At 43.2% G+C, this 16,247-nt stretch overlaps 1 protein-coding gene across 2 annotated transcripts in view; it reads right to left on the bottom strand.

The window, feature by feature from the left end:
• atad2b (ATPase family AAA domain containing 2B) overlaps positions 1 to 16,247 on the bottom strand; it is a 636,500-nt gene that overhangs the window by 495,137 nt on the left and 125,116 nt on the right. For both annotated transcript variants that reach the window (XR_014570787.1, XM_083791050.1), the window contains exon 27: positions 10,914 to 11,042. Coding sequence is in view for 1 of the 2 variants with exons in the window: in XM_083791050.1 (XP_083647176.1) it covers positions 10,914 to 11,042 (129 nt within the window). In the remaining variant the exon portion in view is untranslated. The remainder of the gene's footprint in view (positions 1 to 10,913; positions 11,043 to 16,247) is intronic.

Raw genomic sequence — 16,247 nt, 5'->3', positions numbered from 1 at the left:
TTCAGACCGGCCCTAAAGAAGATGTTTAGCAGAAAAACACAGCAAAAAGAGGGCCAAGTCCCGTTAGGGTCAGAGACTAGTGCACCATCTAACATTGCCAGTGTAGGCATAGGATTCCCAGCGGAGCTATATTACAAAAACATCAAATCCACTCATGATTCTGCAAGCCTCTTTGGATATGATTGTACGCCAGACCGACATGGAATTCATGTTCTTGTGCAGTTCAGAGACAAAATAACTAGCTCTTCGTGGCCTGGGCGTTCCGTGGTGCGTACAGCCCAGGCATTTAGGGTCATATAGGTCAAACACGTCTGCATAATGTGCAGCTTGAAATGCTTTAACTGCATTCTGAGCCACTGACAAAACTATGGGCCTGAAGTGAAACGAGAATTTGTTGATGGCTGGTGAGTTATTATGCACTGGGCAGTGAGGGACCCTGTGGCTTCAACAGAGAGCAGGTTGCTGTCCACTCCATCTGCCGAAAGGTTAGGAGAGACAGACGAGCTGTGTTTGTGTGTGTGTGTGTGTGTGCATCAGACCCTGGGGATGGAACAAAAGAGAGTGGGAGACAAATGTATGGGCACGCTCCATTTCCCACAACCTCACATACAGCACACACACACGCGCGCACACACACACACACACACACACACACACACACACACACACACACACACACACACACACACACACACACACACACACACACACACACACACACACACACACACACACACACACACACACACACACACACGAGAAGAGACGTTTGTCCTACAAAAGAGAGATGAGTGACCGGCACGTCTGACCACGAGCCCCCATTCCTGTCCTCTAAAACAGCGGCAGACACTGCTTGGCCATATGAGACCAGCCCAGACGGATGCATGGCGACCGGCCTGTTGAACCATTCTGACCATCCTCTTCTCCAGTGTCGATTTCATCGACTAATACTATGACAAAAGAACCTTCGTCACCTACCGTTTTTCACTGACGAAAACTAAATGGAAACTAAATGAAAACGAAGCTACGATGACTAAAACTAAATGAAAACTATTCAAGAGACTTGCTGTCAAAATCAACACTGCTCTTCTCTCCACCCTGACAGCGCAGTAGTACTTCAGAAGTACTTCCAATGGTTCCCGCAGGAACGAGCTGGCTAGAACACTTATTTAAAAAAAAAACTCAACAAGCTAGCTCAGGTCTCATTCCAATACAAGGATGAAGCCTTTGAACTTTTAAAATGCTGCTATGTATCCCACGATTCCCACGGAGACCCTGCAGTGAATGGCGGTCTTTGGAGGTCTAAAGTGAGACTGTATTGGGAGCTCTCTCTTTAGTAGTTTTTACTAGGGATACTCGATTAATCGGTAGCATAATCGGAATCATCCGTATCGCCCATAAAAATGCCATATCGGAATCGGAACGGTCTCAAAATAATACAGATAATTTAATCGGTTTTCACCAGTATTTTTTTTTTTTATTTAAAAAAATGTCCACATTTACTTTGTGTACTCATCTCATTCAGTAGTCATTCAGTTGTTAAAACAGACACTTGGAAAAGAGTATAGGGTATTAATTGATTGATTGATTGAATACTTTATTAACCCTATAAGGGCCTAGGATTGTTTCCATTGTGGTCCTCTGTATAATATCGGAATCGTTCAGAATCGGTATCGGCAGATGTGGCCCTGCAAATAATCGGAGATCGGATATCGGTCATAATTTCATAATCGTCCACCCCTAGAGGCAGGCAGAAGTAACAAGAAACCCCACATGCAAACATGAAGAACAAGATGAAATCGCATAGCTTGGACCCGTTGATGGGAGATTTAGATTTAAAAAGGCGAACGGATGGAAGTGTGGATCAAAGCACGGTTGTGCGCTACAACAACAAAAACCGTTCCATAATGGGAATGACCAACATTAGCTTCGCATTGGCTGGTTAGCTAACGTGGTTACGTTAGGGTTTGCATATCACTACAGCACAAAAAAATTGTCAATCTCAAAGGTCAACCAGAGAACTCGTTTCTCTGGTTGACACTGCTTATGTCAACAGCAGTGCTATGAGGACCTTGGACGGTGCCCTCATCCAGTGCCACTTTGACTATGCGTGTACTTCATGGTACAGAGGTATCTCCAAGCTTTTGAAAACAAAGCTGCAGACCTCCCAAAACAAGCTTGTGAGGTTACTACTAAAATTGAACCCCAGGTCTCATCTTACCTCTGCCCACTTTAGTAGCCTGAGATGGCTAAGGGTGGAGGAGAGAGTATCTCAGCTCTCATTGTGTCTGGTCTTCAAGATCCTAGATGCCTCTGTTCCAGAGTACCTGCTGGGCTACCTGCCCAGAGTGAGGGATGCTCACAGGTACTCAACCAGAGGAAGTCCTTATGATCTAGTTCCCCCCAGTTTCAGGACACTCATGGGAAAAAATGCTTTTTACTACGCAGCCACTACTCTGTGGAATGCACTCCCTCCAGCCCTGAAATCCCTAAATTCTAATGCAATATTTAGGAAAGACCTGAAATCATGGCTCCATCTACACACTCACTGGTCATAGTTAGCTTCCGACCCTGGATAGCCCATCTCCCATGCTCAGGACTATTCTCTCAGGGTACCTCTTGTCCTATGTATATAGCTCCCAGCCTTATATATAAGGATTATTTAATATGTTCCATGGTTGTTTTGTCTGTACAGTATGTATGTGTATAGTTTCATGTTACAAAGTGGACCACAATGGAAACAAGCGAAGGCTTTTTTGTGTCTAAGTCCATTTGGCGTTTTTTTAAATGATGTCATTTTCTGTAATTCTCTTAAACTGCCAATAAAGTATTCTATCTATCTATAAGCCTCCGGTGAACTTGTGAATGAAACATGTGGAAGCTAACGTTAATCTCCAGTCGTCTACTAGCCCCATATGGAACCTCTCCCTCTGCTATGTGGAGCTATATAGCCCATAGCCGGCGTAAGGACTGAGGCTGACGTTTGACAACCTGAGAACCCATTGTCAAAAGTAAAGGAAAAACAGTTCCCTCTTTTCCTTTATTGACGGAGTCAACTCAACAGTCTGTCTCGAGAGACTAGTTTCTATAAACTACGAGTTCAAAGACACAGACCCAGCCCTGTGGAATGCACTCCCCAGTCCCCAGATAGCTCATTCCACTGTTCTTAATAATAAAGGTTTTATGTTTTCTCATGCCCCCCATCATGTAGCACATTTGAGTATTAACATATACCAGTGGTTCTCAACCTGTGGGTCCCAAACATGATTTGGGGGGGATCCCCAGATGACAGTGAAGTGACAATTTAAGGACTTTTAAGACTTGCATAATACCTCAAAGGCTCAAAAAGAAAAAGACCATGACTGCATCAAAAGCAATCCGCAAACCATGCTATACAAACTGGTCACACATTGGCCAGATTGTTAAATAATATAAGAAAGAGCCAATATACAAGTTCACAACAAATTTGTAGATCGGGTATTTTCACTATATTTATCTGTGGAACCATTCTGTTGCTTGTCTGGGTGGGGGGGGTCCCCAGTTCAAATATGATTACTTTGGGGGGGTCAGGTCACAGCCTGAAAAGGTTGAGAACCACTGATATAGACTACCTGAATATTCCTAAAATTGTTAGCCTACCAGCTTGATATAACAAAACGATGTTGTAACTTGTTTTTCGTAAACTTATGTAACTAGTCATTGATTCACTCCCTAAATCCATTTGGAAAAAATACATAATAATAATCACACCTGTGTGAAGTGAGCTCACTTCGCATTATCTAACGTTTGGATAATTTGTTGTCAAGGTGACGTATGTTTGCACAGCAGTTGCTGAGTCTTCTCAGGAGGTTTGAGTGTTTGCTCAGATCGAACAAAAATTAGAGGGAACATTGCGGCCGACCACCGCGCAGACCTCCGTGGGGACTCGTGTACAATACAGTACCTTACTGTACATTTAATACAGATAGATACGGCAGCAGCTGGTTATTAATTCATAATGTATGAATTAATGTATGGTTATTAATTCATAATGTATGAATTAATAACCAGCTGCTGCCGTATCTATCTTGTTTTCTCCCTCATCATATATAACTTTGTAGTCATAATAGTCAATGTGAGTTACTAGGTTTTCAATGCTACTGCAAAGCTAATAAGTTAACAGGTGGCTCACAGTAGGGCTGCAAACAACAATTATTTTCATAATTGATAATGTTTTGATTATCCAATTCATCTATTCAGTTAGGGCAGACCATAAAATGGCAGTAAAATAAGGCACTTTAATGAAATACTAGTTACTGAACCCAAAAGACATCTTGAAATGTGTTACTTTTCATTTTATGCGTTGACTAAGTTGTACGCCGTAGAAAATTGCGGATGAGACTGCAGAGGGGGACAGGAAACTGAGGCCGGGAACCAAACTCAAACCTGCGTCTTCACAACTTGCGAGTAACATAATATGGTTAAGTGCATCTGCCTTGTTGAGCTACGAGGTGGAGGGATCCAGTGCCGAGGCTTTGAGACAACCATTCTAATGTGCTGCAGTGGCTCAGGGGGTAGAGCGGCCATCTGGGAACCTTTATGTCAAAATATCCTTGAGCAAGACACTGAAGCCCTAACTGTGACTGTAACTATGAGCAGGTTGGTACCTTGCATGGTTGCTTCTGCCGTCGATGTGAATGGGGGAATGAAATGCTAGCATTCCATTTCCTAACACAACTGAACATGTCTAAATAACCTTTTGACACTGTGACACACGTCTGACGAACAACAGACAAAACACTAAATGTCAAGGTAACATCATTGACAAGCCGGAGGAAAGGGGAGAGAGGTGTTCGACAGCAGGCTTCTTTTCACCATGTTCTTATGGGAGTAAAATGAGCAAACTCTGTGGAAATGTCACAGTGAATTGTAAACGGACAATGTGCGACACAAAGTCTTATTAGTCACTCTCATATGTCAGAGTTGTTTACTCTCTCTATTCTCTATTCTCAATCATACTCGAGACATTGGTCCAAATTCACCTTCCTCAAATACGCAATACGCAATATGCAATTCAAAGAGTGGTGTGTACCACAGGTGCACAGGCGTATCGCAGGTGTATGTCATACTGAATGCAGCGGGTGCAAAGTGATCGGAAAAGCACCCGACAACCTCATCTGCATTGATCCACGCCACATATCGCACCATAAAAGGCTTCAAGCATGACTCAGCAGACAGCAGTTTGTCTGAGATCCATCTGTCAAAAAAAGAAAAAAGGCTTTGCAGCCGCAGACTATATAGCGGCTTCACAAATTACAATAAAAATGATTGCTGGAAAGAAATCACAGCCGCGGTCACTGCTATGAATATAGCCCGCACTCTATTAATTTAATAATTCTACACATGGAGCAGGACAGGTAGGGCTGTTATGTTATGTCGTTTTTACACCATTGTATATTACCACTGTAGGCTACTATATATGTACAAACTGACATCAATCCATCAAAGGACACCAAAGGAAATTAAAAGATTTCCAAGCTTACAACGGTGCGTGCTCCGCTGAAGCAATATAATTATAATTTATTGAATTAAGTTCGGGACCAAGGCGGGTGCTCACTCACACCTTTGCAGAGGTAAAACATATCCGATATTTAAAATATCGGATATATGTCAATGCACACACACCACCCACACACACACACAGTCAACTGACTCAAGGAGCTCCGTAACAAAACAATTTCAATAGGCCTGCCGCCTACTGCAGGCATTACTACACTAAACAACGTTGGATTCGTACAGTGCAGAATGCAGATAAGCCTATGTTCTTATTATAATTGTGAGTTTGTTTTTTAACATGCAGCGCGAGTCCACGAGAGCCGATCTACAAGCTCACAACCGTTGCACTTCGAGTAGAAGGCTGCCGAGTGAGCAGCCCCAATCGCGCATGATAGAAATATCCTAATAAATAAATAAAAAGGTGTCGTGCTGGCGGGGCAGTTTCTGTATGGGACTCTAGGCTAACTTGCCTAGAATGCATGCATTTAGGCATACAAGTGCACTCGGCTTTTATATATATATATATAGGCTATCATTTTTTTATGTGCTGATCGACCAATATGTTGGGGACACATGCCTACATATTTTATCTGAGATTTGGGAACAATTTATTGATTCAGCATGAAGACTGGCCAAAGTAACCCCCCTGTACAAAAAAGGGAGTAAATTAGAACCCGGCAACTACCGCCCTATTTCTATTCTAAGCTCCATCTCGAAAGTGATGGAAAAAATAGTCTATGAACAGGTTGAAAAGTATCTTGCCACTAATAAATTGCTGTATGAGTTCCAATCTGGTTTCAGAACATCCCACTCCACTGACACATGCCTCCTCTATTTGAGCGACCACATCAAACACGAGGTGGATGCTGGAAAATACTGCGGCATGGTCATGCTGGACCTCCAAAAGGCTTTTGACACTGTGAACCACTCCATACTGGTTAACAAGCTTAAAGCTATTGGTTTTGATAGCACATCAGCGAGCTGGATGCAATCCTACCTGGAGGGGAGAGAACAGATGGTGGAGGTGAACGGAACACTGTCCACCCCCCCCTCCCAGTGAGCTGTGGCGTCCCACAAGGAAGCATACTAGGGCCTTTACTGTTCCTAATATATGTTAACGACATGACATCAGCTTGTGACTGCAACTTGTTCCTGTTCGCAGATGACTCAGCACTGCTGGTCTCGGACAGGAACAAACTGCAGGTTGAAAAGACCCTCAGCTCTGAACTCGGTAGAATCTGCACCTGGCTCGCTGATAACAAACTATCCTTACACCTGGGAAAAACTTAATCCATTCTCTTCGGATCAAATAGTAATATCAGCAAGGCAGACGGCTTCTTGGTTAGAGTGGGTGACAATATTATCACACGAAAATATGAAATTACCTACCTAGGTTCCATCCTGGAGGCCAATCTTTCCGGTGATAAAATGGCCACCAATGTAATCAAAAAAGTCAATCAAAGAACACGATTCCTTTACAGGATCTCCTCACTGGTCAACAAAAACACCTTGAAGACCTTAACAGGAGCCCTCGTATAAGGTTTCTTTGACTATGCATCCACCTCTTGGTACCACAGCACCTCAAAGGCCCTTAAAACAAGGCTCCAGACCTCCCAAAACAAACTGGTCAGGCTCCTACTTGGCCTCACCCCCCAAACCCACCTCACCCCTGCCCACTTTGACAGGCTGGGATGGCTTAGGGTCGACGACAGAGTACAGCATCTTGCAATGGGTCTGGTCCACAAGATTCGATACGCCACCAAGATACCCATGTACCTGTCTAAATACTTCCTTAATGTAAACGAAGTCCACACCCACAACACCAGAGGGAGTGCAAAAAACCATGTACAACCCAGATTCGGCACAAACAAGGGACTAAATTATTTTCGCTTCTATGCCACCAAAATGTGGAACGCCCTACCAACAGTCATTAAGACATGTGAATCCCTTGACTCCTTCAAAACCGCTCTCAAAGGGCACCTACGGATGGCTGCAATTCGAAACTGGCCTCTGCCCCCCCCCCCCCCCCCCACCGCCCCCCCCTTTTCCCCTCACTGTATATGTATCCTTTCCCTTTTTGCTTCCTATATGATGAATTCCTGTTCTGTTCTTTAACTACATAGAAGTGTCTATTTGTATGTCTCTAAATGTTTTGATGAATTGAACAATGTGGACCCTGTTGTAAACAAGTGTAATGCTTAATTGGGGCGTCCACTCACAGTTAACAGTCTTTGTATTGAGTTTGTGCTTAAAATGTACTGTAATTCTACAAACTGTTAATAAATATTTCAATCAATCAATCAAAGACTAAAGCCTTCTGAATAAATCTATACGCAAGTGTATGCTTGCGTAGATTTCTCCGCCACCTAAAGAGGTCCCGTAGGATTTGGCGGAGTTTCCGACCAACCTACGTGAGCGTCAAGTTCACGGCCATTTCCATGAATTCCAAATGAATGTGGGAAATCCACGTAGATGCCTTTCCGCTAGCGTTACGTAACGTTATGAGCGTAAACGCCGTTGTGAATGAGGAAATGGTAAATGGTAAATGGTGCATTTATATAGCACCTTACGGTTACCATCCAGGCACTCTACCCCTGAGCCACCGGCGCCCCGCCCATAGTGTGCACTGTGCAATCATCATCATGTTCAGATACATCTCACTCTACAGCGCATGTTACTTGTCTTCTGTAGTGCGCACACACCCACCCGCCTCACTGCGCGCCATTATCGTTAGATGCAGCCTATTCTGGGGATGAAGGGCCACCTGAACGCCAGCAGGACAGAATAATCAAACAGGGCCATCGTTCACACAGCTATGGACAGACAAAGATCAATTGCTATGATGTGCTTGCTGTGTTCAGGGTAAGTCTGGTTTGTCTTACAGAGTCGGAGCAAAGCCTTCAGTCCAAGGTAGCAGGCAGGGACTGACACAACGCTGGGTGGGTCGGAGCAGCTAATCTGCCAAACGACATGCATCTAAACCTCAAAAAGCAGCTGACAATTTGCACTGTGTGCATCATGATGTCAGTGGTTTTCAACCTATTTCATATCAAGGCCCGTTGTTTATTCGCCATTTGAGCCACCGAACACCATTTCATGACATTTAGCCATAGGCGCAACTGGGTAGGGGACGCGGGGGACAAGTCAAGTCCCCAGCCAACGTCACATTTGTCCCCTCCAAATGAGTTGGGGGGGTCCCCTGCAACGTCAACAACGGGGAAAGGAGGAATTCAACGCGTCGCTATAATGAAAGCTCCACAACTGTCAAGCTGCTGACCGGTAAGCTGCAGTTGTTTTTTTCTTCTTTTTTTTCCCTCTTGAGGTGCATGGGTTTTGCAGACCAACACTAACTACATGTTTAAAACATGCTCCTCTCCTGAAAGTTGCCCAGGAGATGATGGTGTTAGAATATAGAATAGGCTACTTTACAGATGGTCAGTGAGTTTTGACCATGCTCGAGCTGCTGATATTGTGGTTAAACATTTACGTTTTGTTGAGACACATGGGAGGAGGAGGAATCACAGCCAGGTAATTCATAATAATAATAACTGTGCCAAAACGCAGTTTTGTATGTGCATTTGGGGGGGTTTTGGGTAGCGTGGAGGCACTTTGTAGTCCGACCCCAAACCCTAACCCCACGTTTTGGTGGTTTGGCCCCTCCATCACCCCTCCCCTAGGGGGATGCGGGGGGACGGATTTTTCGGCGGGGGCCCTCTCTACCCCCCCCCCCCCCAGCATTAGGTGGGAGTTGCGCCACTGCATTTAGCCTCTCAGACACAAAACTAAAAAATATTTAGTTGTCGAACTTAGTTGTCGTTGATCAAAATAACAATTCCTACATTCTCTAATTGTGTAGAAGTAATGCAGATGTTTAACAATAATGAAACTCTCAAGAGTTAAAGGGTCCACTTGGTTACCAACTCTCCACCATTTAGCTGGGGACCACCTGGAACGCCCTCAAGGACCACTGGTGGTCCCCGGACCACTGGTTGAGAACCACTGATCTACTGTATTTGTATGATATATTGCAATTCTATCTTCCATCATGTGTGTGTGTGTGTGTGTGTGTGTGTGTGTGTGTGCGTCATTGACTGTAAAAAAATATGGACAAAGCGTTCTCAGGGTCTGATATGGACGTAAGATGAAGCCTGTCAGTAAATCGCCATCTTTCTAGATCCATTTGGGCCCAGCTGGCCATTGGCTGGCCCAGACAACGAGGCGGGACTTCCCCCCCTTCTTCTTCATTGGTTTTTATTTTGACTCGAGCGGGGGGGTGGTCCCGATAGACTGCAACGGTAGCCACGCCCCTCAGAACATACTCGACTTCATGGTAATTCGTTTAATAAACGGGACCATAATTTTCCAAAAAGAATATTATGACATGAGAAATGAGACTTTAAACTAGTGACTGGAAGCAGAAAGTATTCATGACCATGTTTATTAAGGTAATAAGGTCTAGGTGAAGTTGGGCCCAAATACATGGGGTTTTTTGGGCCCAATGACAGCGCCACAACAGGCCATTATATGAACTTTCAGGAAGTCAGGATTTCCTACTGGCTTCAGACACTATTGGCTTCACTGCCCCCCTGGTGTGCGTGTGTACTTTAACCAATTACACTGACCTTTAACAAACATCAACAGGTTTAAGTGACTGAACTAATAATAGAGCAGAAATGGGCATACTGCATAGCGAACGGCCGTGTCTGAGATATCATCAGGCCAACCACAGACAGATACAGTCTGTCGGCTTCTCCATCATGTCTGGCACGTTGTACTCTTGTTCAATAACACAGCAGCTGTTTGAATCAAACAGCCTTAATGAAGCCAAGCGTCAGTGCGGCGCTTACATGTCATAATCCCTAAATGATGGCTCACATGAGGACACAGAAACCTGACCATAATGTTACGAGTCTAAATCCGAGTCATCCGACCCGGGACTGGCATCGTGTAACATCTCTCTCTCTCTCTCTCTCTCTCTACCCTGTCATTCTCCACTCTATCATAACCATACCATCAAAAGGACCTACTGTTCATAAACAACCCACTTATTTTTAGACTTAGTGTTTGTTTACGTCTTGTCCAATGCCAATGCCAAAATGAGCAAACCACCCTGAATAAGTGAGTCAATGTTGACTAAATATTATTGTTATAGCCAACACAAGTTACAAGGACAATTACATTTTGTTAATATATAATGTTTCTGGGGAATATGTTCTGCTCGACCTTTCAAATAAAGCTGTGTTTGTGTTGTGTGTGTGTTCTTCGTGTGTGTGTGTGTGTGTATGTGTGTGTGTGTGTGTGTGTGTGTGTGTGTGTGTGTGTGTGTGTGTGTGTGTGTGTGTGTGTGTGTGTGAGAGAGAGAGTCGTGCGTCTCTAACCTCCAGTAGCCGGGTCTTGTCGTACTCTAGGCGGTGCTGGTAGATACACTGGCTGAGGAGGGAGTAGAGACGTTCCAGCTGCTCCACGCTGTGGCCCTCACTCCTCTGTACCACCACGTCTAGGAGAGCCTGCATGGGGAAGGAAGGTCACATACAGTACACACATTTAGTTCTATTGAATTAGTTGACAGTTGACTGTTATATCAGTGGTTTTTCTCAAACTATTTCATGTTAAGGACCCCTGAACGACATGTATTTGGGCCACCCAGAGTTAGCCCGAAGTGTCCTTGAGCAAGACACTGAACCCTGACTGCTCCCGATGCGCAGGTTGGTGCCTTGCCTGCAGGGCCGGATTTAACAGTAATAGGGGCCCCCGGGCTAGACAGAATTTCCCCCATCTGCCGCGCGGTGGGACATTTACCCCAGGGGTATTTTGGTTTAATTTTGGGATACCCAGCCCCCAAAAAGAGAGAGAGACACACACAGACAGACAGAGACTAGTTGCTGTGCATGGCAGGCTTTAGACTGAATAAGGCTTTCCACAGCTACCCCACAACACAGCAGGCACTGTCTGCAGTGTAGACAGGAGAGCAGAAGCTCTCACTGTTTTAACCATAATACAACTAAATATACAATAACCAAACACAAATCTCACTTGAACTGGATTGGAATACTTTAACATTTCATGTCGGGGGTGGGGCCCCCGGGCTGCAGCCCTCCCTAGCCCAATGGTAAATCGGGGCCTGCTTGCATGGTTTCCTCTGCCATTGGTGCGTGAATGGGTGAATATACTGTAGCTAGCGCACTATCTATGTAAAACGCTTCGGATAAAAGCGCTATATAAATGCACAATTTACCATTTATTTAACTAGAACCAGGACAAAGGGAAACGCTAACCTCCGCCCGCGTCCCCCCGTCCCCCCCCAATCCCTCAAACCTATTCCTTCTCCTGTCCTTTGCTTGCACTCTAAATATGCTTGAACTATTCCTACCAAATCTGTGGTACATAGAAGATACTGTGAAGTTGTTTACATATGGTGGCAACTGCTGAAACAATGCTGTTGCTGGAGTTTCATGAGGGGCTACTGGGAAGTACTTGATATGAACAGAAAACGTTCAGTTTCATGAGGAGCTACTGGGAAGTACTTGATATGAACAGAAAACGTTCAGTTGAGAAGGGTGGGGAGGAGCAGATGTGCTCAACTTGATTCATACTTCCATCTCCACTCCATGGTGCTTTGCCGATGGGATTGCTCAATCAGCAAATAAATGCCGGTAAATATGCCATTTATTTACCTCGAAATAATGCCGTCTCTCACCATGTGTACGCCTTGGCTGATGATTATGACATTTGATTATCTTACTGCCTTATCCCATTTAGACCTGCCGACGATTCTACAAATGCCATCTAAATTCTGACAGTTGAATATATACCGGTATTCAAAGATTTAAGACCACATTTTCCCGATTTTTCAAAAATAGCAGACCTACAAGCTCGTAGCACGCCACTCGGTGGCGCGCTATGAGCTTGTAGATCTGCTATTTTTCAATAGCTAAAGTATAACATAATGCTTAATTAAAACACCAAAAGGGGTTCACACCCAGAATGGGTTATGTTGATGTACTGTATATCAGTGGTTTTCAACCCTTTTCAGATCATTTATTTATCAATATCCATTATTTATCCTGCATTTGAGCCACGGACCACCATTTAATGACATTTAGCCTCTCAGACCCAAAACTAAAGAATATTTTGTTATTGTTGCATAAGATTTTGTCCACAATTCCATGCTGTGTTGATGTTGGTGCGATAGGGATAGAGATAACAGGCAAGCGTTGATCAAAATAACAATTATTCTACATTCTCTAATTGTGTAGACTTCTTGTAAATTAAGCGACGCATATGTTTAACCCATTCTGAACGGGCACCCATTTTGGTGTCAGCATCATGTTATGCTTTAGCTATTGAAAAATAGCAGATCTACAAGCTCATATCGCGCCACCGAGTGGCGCGATACGAGCTTGTAGGTCTGCTATTTTTGAAAAATCGAACAGCGACTGACATTTCTAGAATCTGATCTCAGGTCAGAATGGGTTCATCAGACCAGTGTGTGTCCGGCGGAAAACCTCGTATGAATCTGATCTCAGGTCAGAATGGGTTAACAATAATGTAACTATAGTTTCAATTTTACGCTCTCAAGAGTTAAAGATCTAGAAGGGTCCATTTCGTGACCAACTCTCCATCCTTTAGCTGGGGACCACCTGGAACCCTCTCAAGGATCCGGACCACTGGTTGAAAACCACAGCTGTATACAATGTACCAAGATCATAATGCACGTGTCGTGCACATACGCTGATGTCGTTCTCTTTTCTTGGTTTTATTATTGTTATTATTATTATTATGCATGCTTCTGAATAGAGACCATTCCCCTGGTTCGCGGAAGTAATTTCTCTATGGAGAATAACATGGGGTGATCTTAATATCGTCTACTATAAGCGTTGTGGTCCAAAAATAAACAAGCGTTATTGTTAGGGAGGTGTCTCTGTATCGTTTGCAACAGTCAGTCACTCATATATGATACAGTCTGCTTCTAGCGAAAATCTAACTAATTCAGCAGCAGTAACATTAGCGTTTTCTCTCAGTCAGTTGATTCTTCATATCCATATGAGTGAAGCGGCCGGGGTGACATGTTTATTTTTCAAACACAGTTGTTATATGAGGCGATCTAAAATCGCCTCAATGGGGATTTCAATGCAAATAAACAAATACATGAACCTGGGGACTGACGCCTTCTACTGAAAGTGACGTCAGACTTCGGTGCTCTATTGTCTGAAGGACAAAAAAAAGTCACTTTTATGTTCACTCTTATGTACCTGTACACAAGATGTAACAATAAAGCACAACCTTCTGAACCTGCAGAACTTTCCACACCATAAACAATCTAAAAGTGTCTATTACTGTCTAAGTTTATTTCCTGTTGCAGTGAGCTCGGTGATTATCAGTAGCTGACAGGAAATAAACCCATGCTGTTCCCTAGCAACACGATACCAAGGTCTATTAGTTGGAATGTTTGTTATTGTTTTCCGTTTGAAATGGTCTATATAAATCTAAAATAATAACTTACTCTCCTCTTATCTAAATTAAATTTGACGAGGACACACTGTATACTTACATGTATGAAAACTCTCATTATAGTGTGTACGTCCACAAAGCGAGCGCGCGCGCACACACACACACACACACACACACACACACACACACACACACACACACACACACACACACACACACACACACACACACAGAGAGTGGTGAATCCTTGACACCACAGATGAGTTTGTAAGTGCATTGCCACTCGTGCAAATAAATGAAGCAATTGGGGGTCAGCGTTATTCAAAAGCAATTAAGATCAGAGTGACAGCTAATTACAGCTAATCATATTTAGCGCCAAGTTTACATTTCACTGCTACTTTAATTAAAACGTTCTAGACAGCCTTTTCAATTGACCTGTGCCTCATACGTTACCCAAGCCAATGTCTGACTGTCTGCGTGTGTGTGTGTGTGTGTGTGTGTGCGTTTTAAACCTAGGACTCATCAAAATGCATGAAGTGTAACTGCACTCACAAATGATTAAAGTTAGTCATTAGATGCTATGCAAACAGAGGATCATCAAAAGGAATGAATAGAATGCCTAAATTAAATTAAATTAAATTGGCATAAAGTGTGCAGATTGAGAGTGCGCTGGTGTACACACACACCGACATGCACGACGTGTCGGTGTCTAATGTGTGTGAGCTTGTGTTTGGGTGCACTGCTAAAAAAGATAATTAATGGTAAAGCCAGGCAAAGCCAGGATTACACAAAATTGTCAAAATCTTTCGGGGGAATGAATAATGAGATATTTACCCTCGGCAGACATGTCTGTAGAGAAGCAACAAGGCTAGCATGCTATGTAGAGCATGAATCACTGCACACAGACTGTGATTCCTGTTTAAATGCCACATACGGTTAACCTGCACAACACAGGCCAGACACAACACAACTTTACACTGAGTGTAAAACTTCGTTAAAGGGATTGTGACATTTAAAAAAAGTTTTTGGAATTGTTCTTATTTTTTTAGGTTTTCTAAGCTCAATTGCACCCAAAAAACATGAACTTTTAACATTCAGTAGATTTTCTGTGATCTGGGGTTTTCTGGCTCAAACAGGTGCTCTGATTTGCCAAATCCCATATATGTCAATGGGATTTGCCAGCAGATGTCACTGTTTTCACTGTGTTGCCTGTTTTCATTGTAGTTCAAAAGGCTTCCAAACCCCAAAGAAAACTTCAGACCACAGAAAATCCACTGAATGTTCAAAGTTCAGGTTTTTTGGGTGTAATTGAGGTCATAAAACCTAAAAGAAAAAAGAAAAATAAATGAAAATGAATGTCATAAAACCTTTAAGAGTCACTTTTCCAACTTTAGTGAAACATTTCTCAGTTTGCACAAATGCTTGTATAAGATCTGTCAGCAGCACTCAGATTTAGTTTTCTCTGCAGACTTCAAATGTATTCAAAAACATTCTTGAGAGCAATATTTAGTCGTGACATTGTGTGTTTGTTTACATGGCTGTCACGTTGGATACATCATCCAATTCAAGCAGCGCAGCAGGTGCTCTGAGGCTGTGATCAGGCTGCGGTCTGTTATAGAGTGCATCGCTAATATTCAGAAATTATTGACCAATCTGATTGACCAGTCAGAATCAAGCTTTCAACCAAGCCGTGTAATAATACAATACAACTAATACAATTGGGGTGGTTGTATTTGGTCTCCCCGCTCTTCTATTGAGACATTTATTATAATTCTGTTTGACGCGATCCTGTCTCTGGTTCGAAACACCCACTGTAGCCACACTGCAAATGGGCTGACTAAAGTGGAAATAACTGCTATCACTGTGAAAGAAAAAACAATAGGCAAATCATATTACATTAATTCATACTGTGTTTAATCAGTTAGAATAATGGCAAATTACAGATTGCAGTCTCTTGTACTTCAATGCAGTGGAAGTAAAATTTATTTCACCCTATAGTGAGAACGAGACAAATTAAAAGTTCCTCGCAAAGAGAAGAAAGGCACAGCAGCAGCCTGTGATTTGAGTTGAAATAACGATTATTTAATTTTTTTAAGCAAATTAACTACGTCCCGTACTGTATGAAAAATATGATAAGCACTACCTCATGCATGGCTACCTTTACAGGTAGAGGCCTTTACAGGTAGCTAATTGCAACATAATGTTAATGTTATGAACGTGTTTGGTGGGTCCTCTGCGCACCGATAAGCACCTGTCCCTTT

This window comes from Protomyctophum parallelum, assembly GCF_964188405.1.
Source record: "Protomyctophum parallelum genome assembly, chromosome: 19".
Classification (NCBI taxonomy): domain Eukaryota; kingdom Metazoa; phylum Chordata; class Actinopteri; order Myctophiformes; family Myctophidae; genus Protomyctophum; species Protomyctophum parallelum.
The sequence above is the reverse complement of the archived record's forward strand: the minus strand, read 5'-3'. Positions and strand labels throughout refer to the sequence as shown.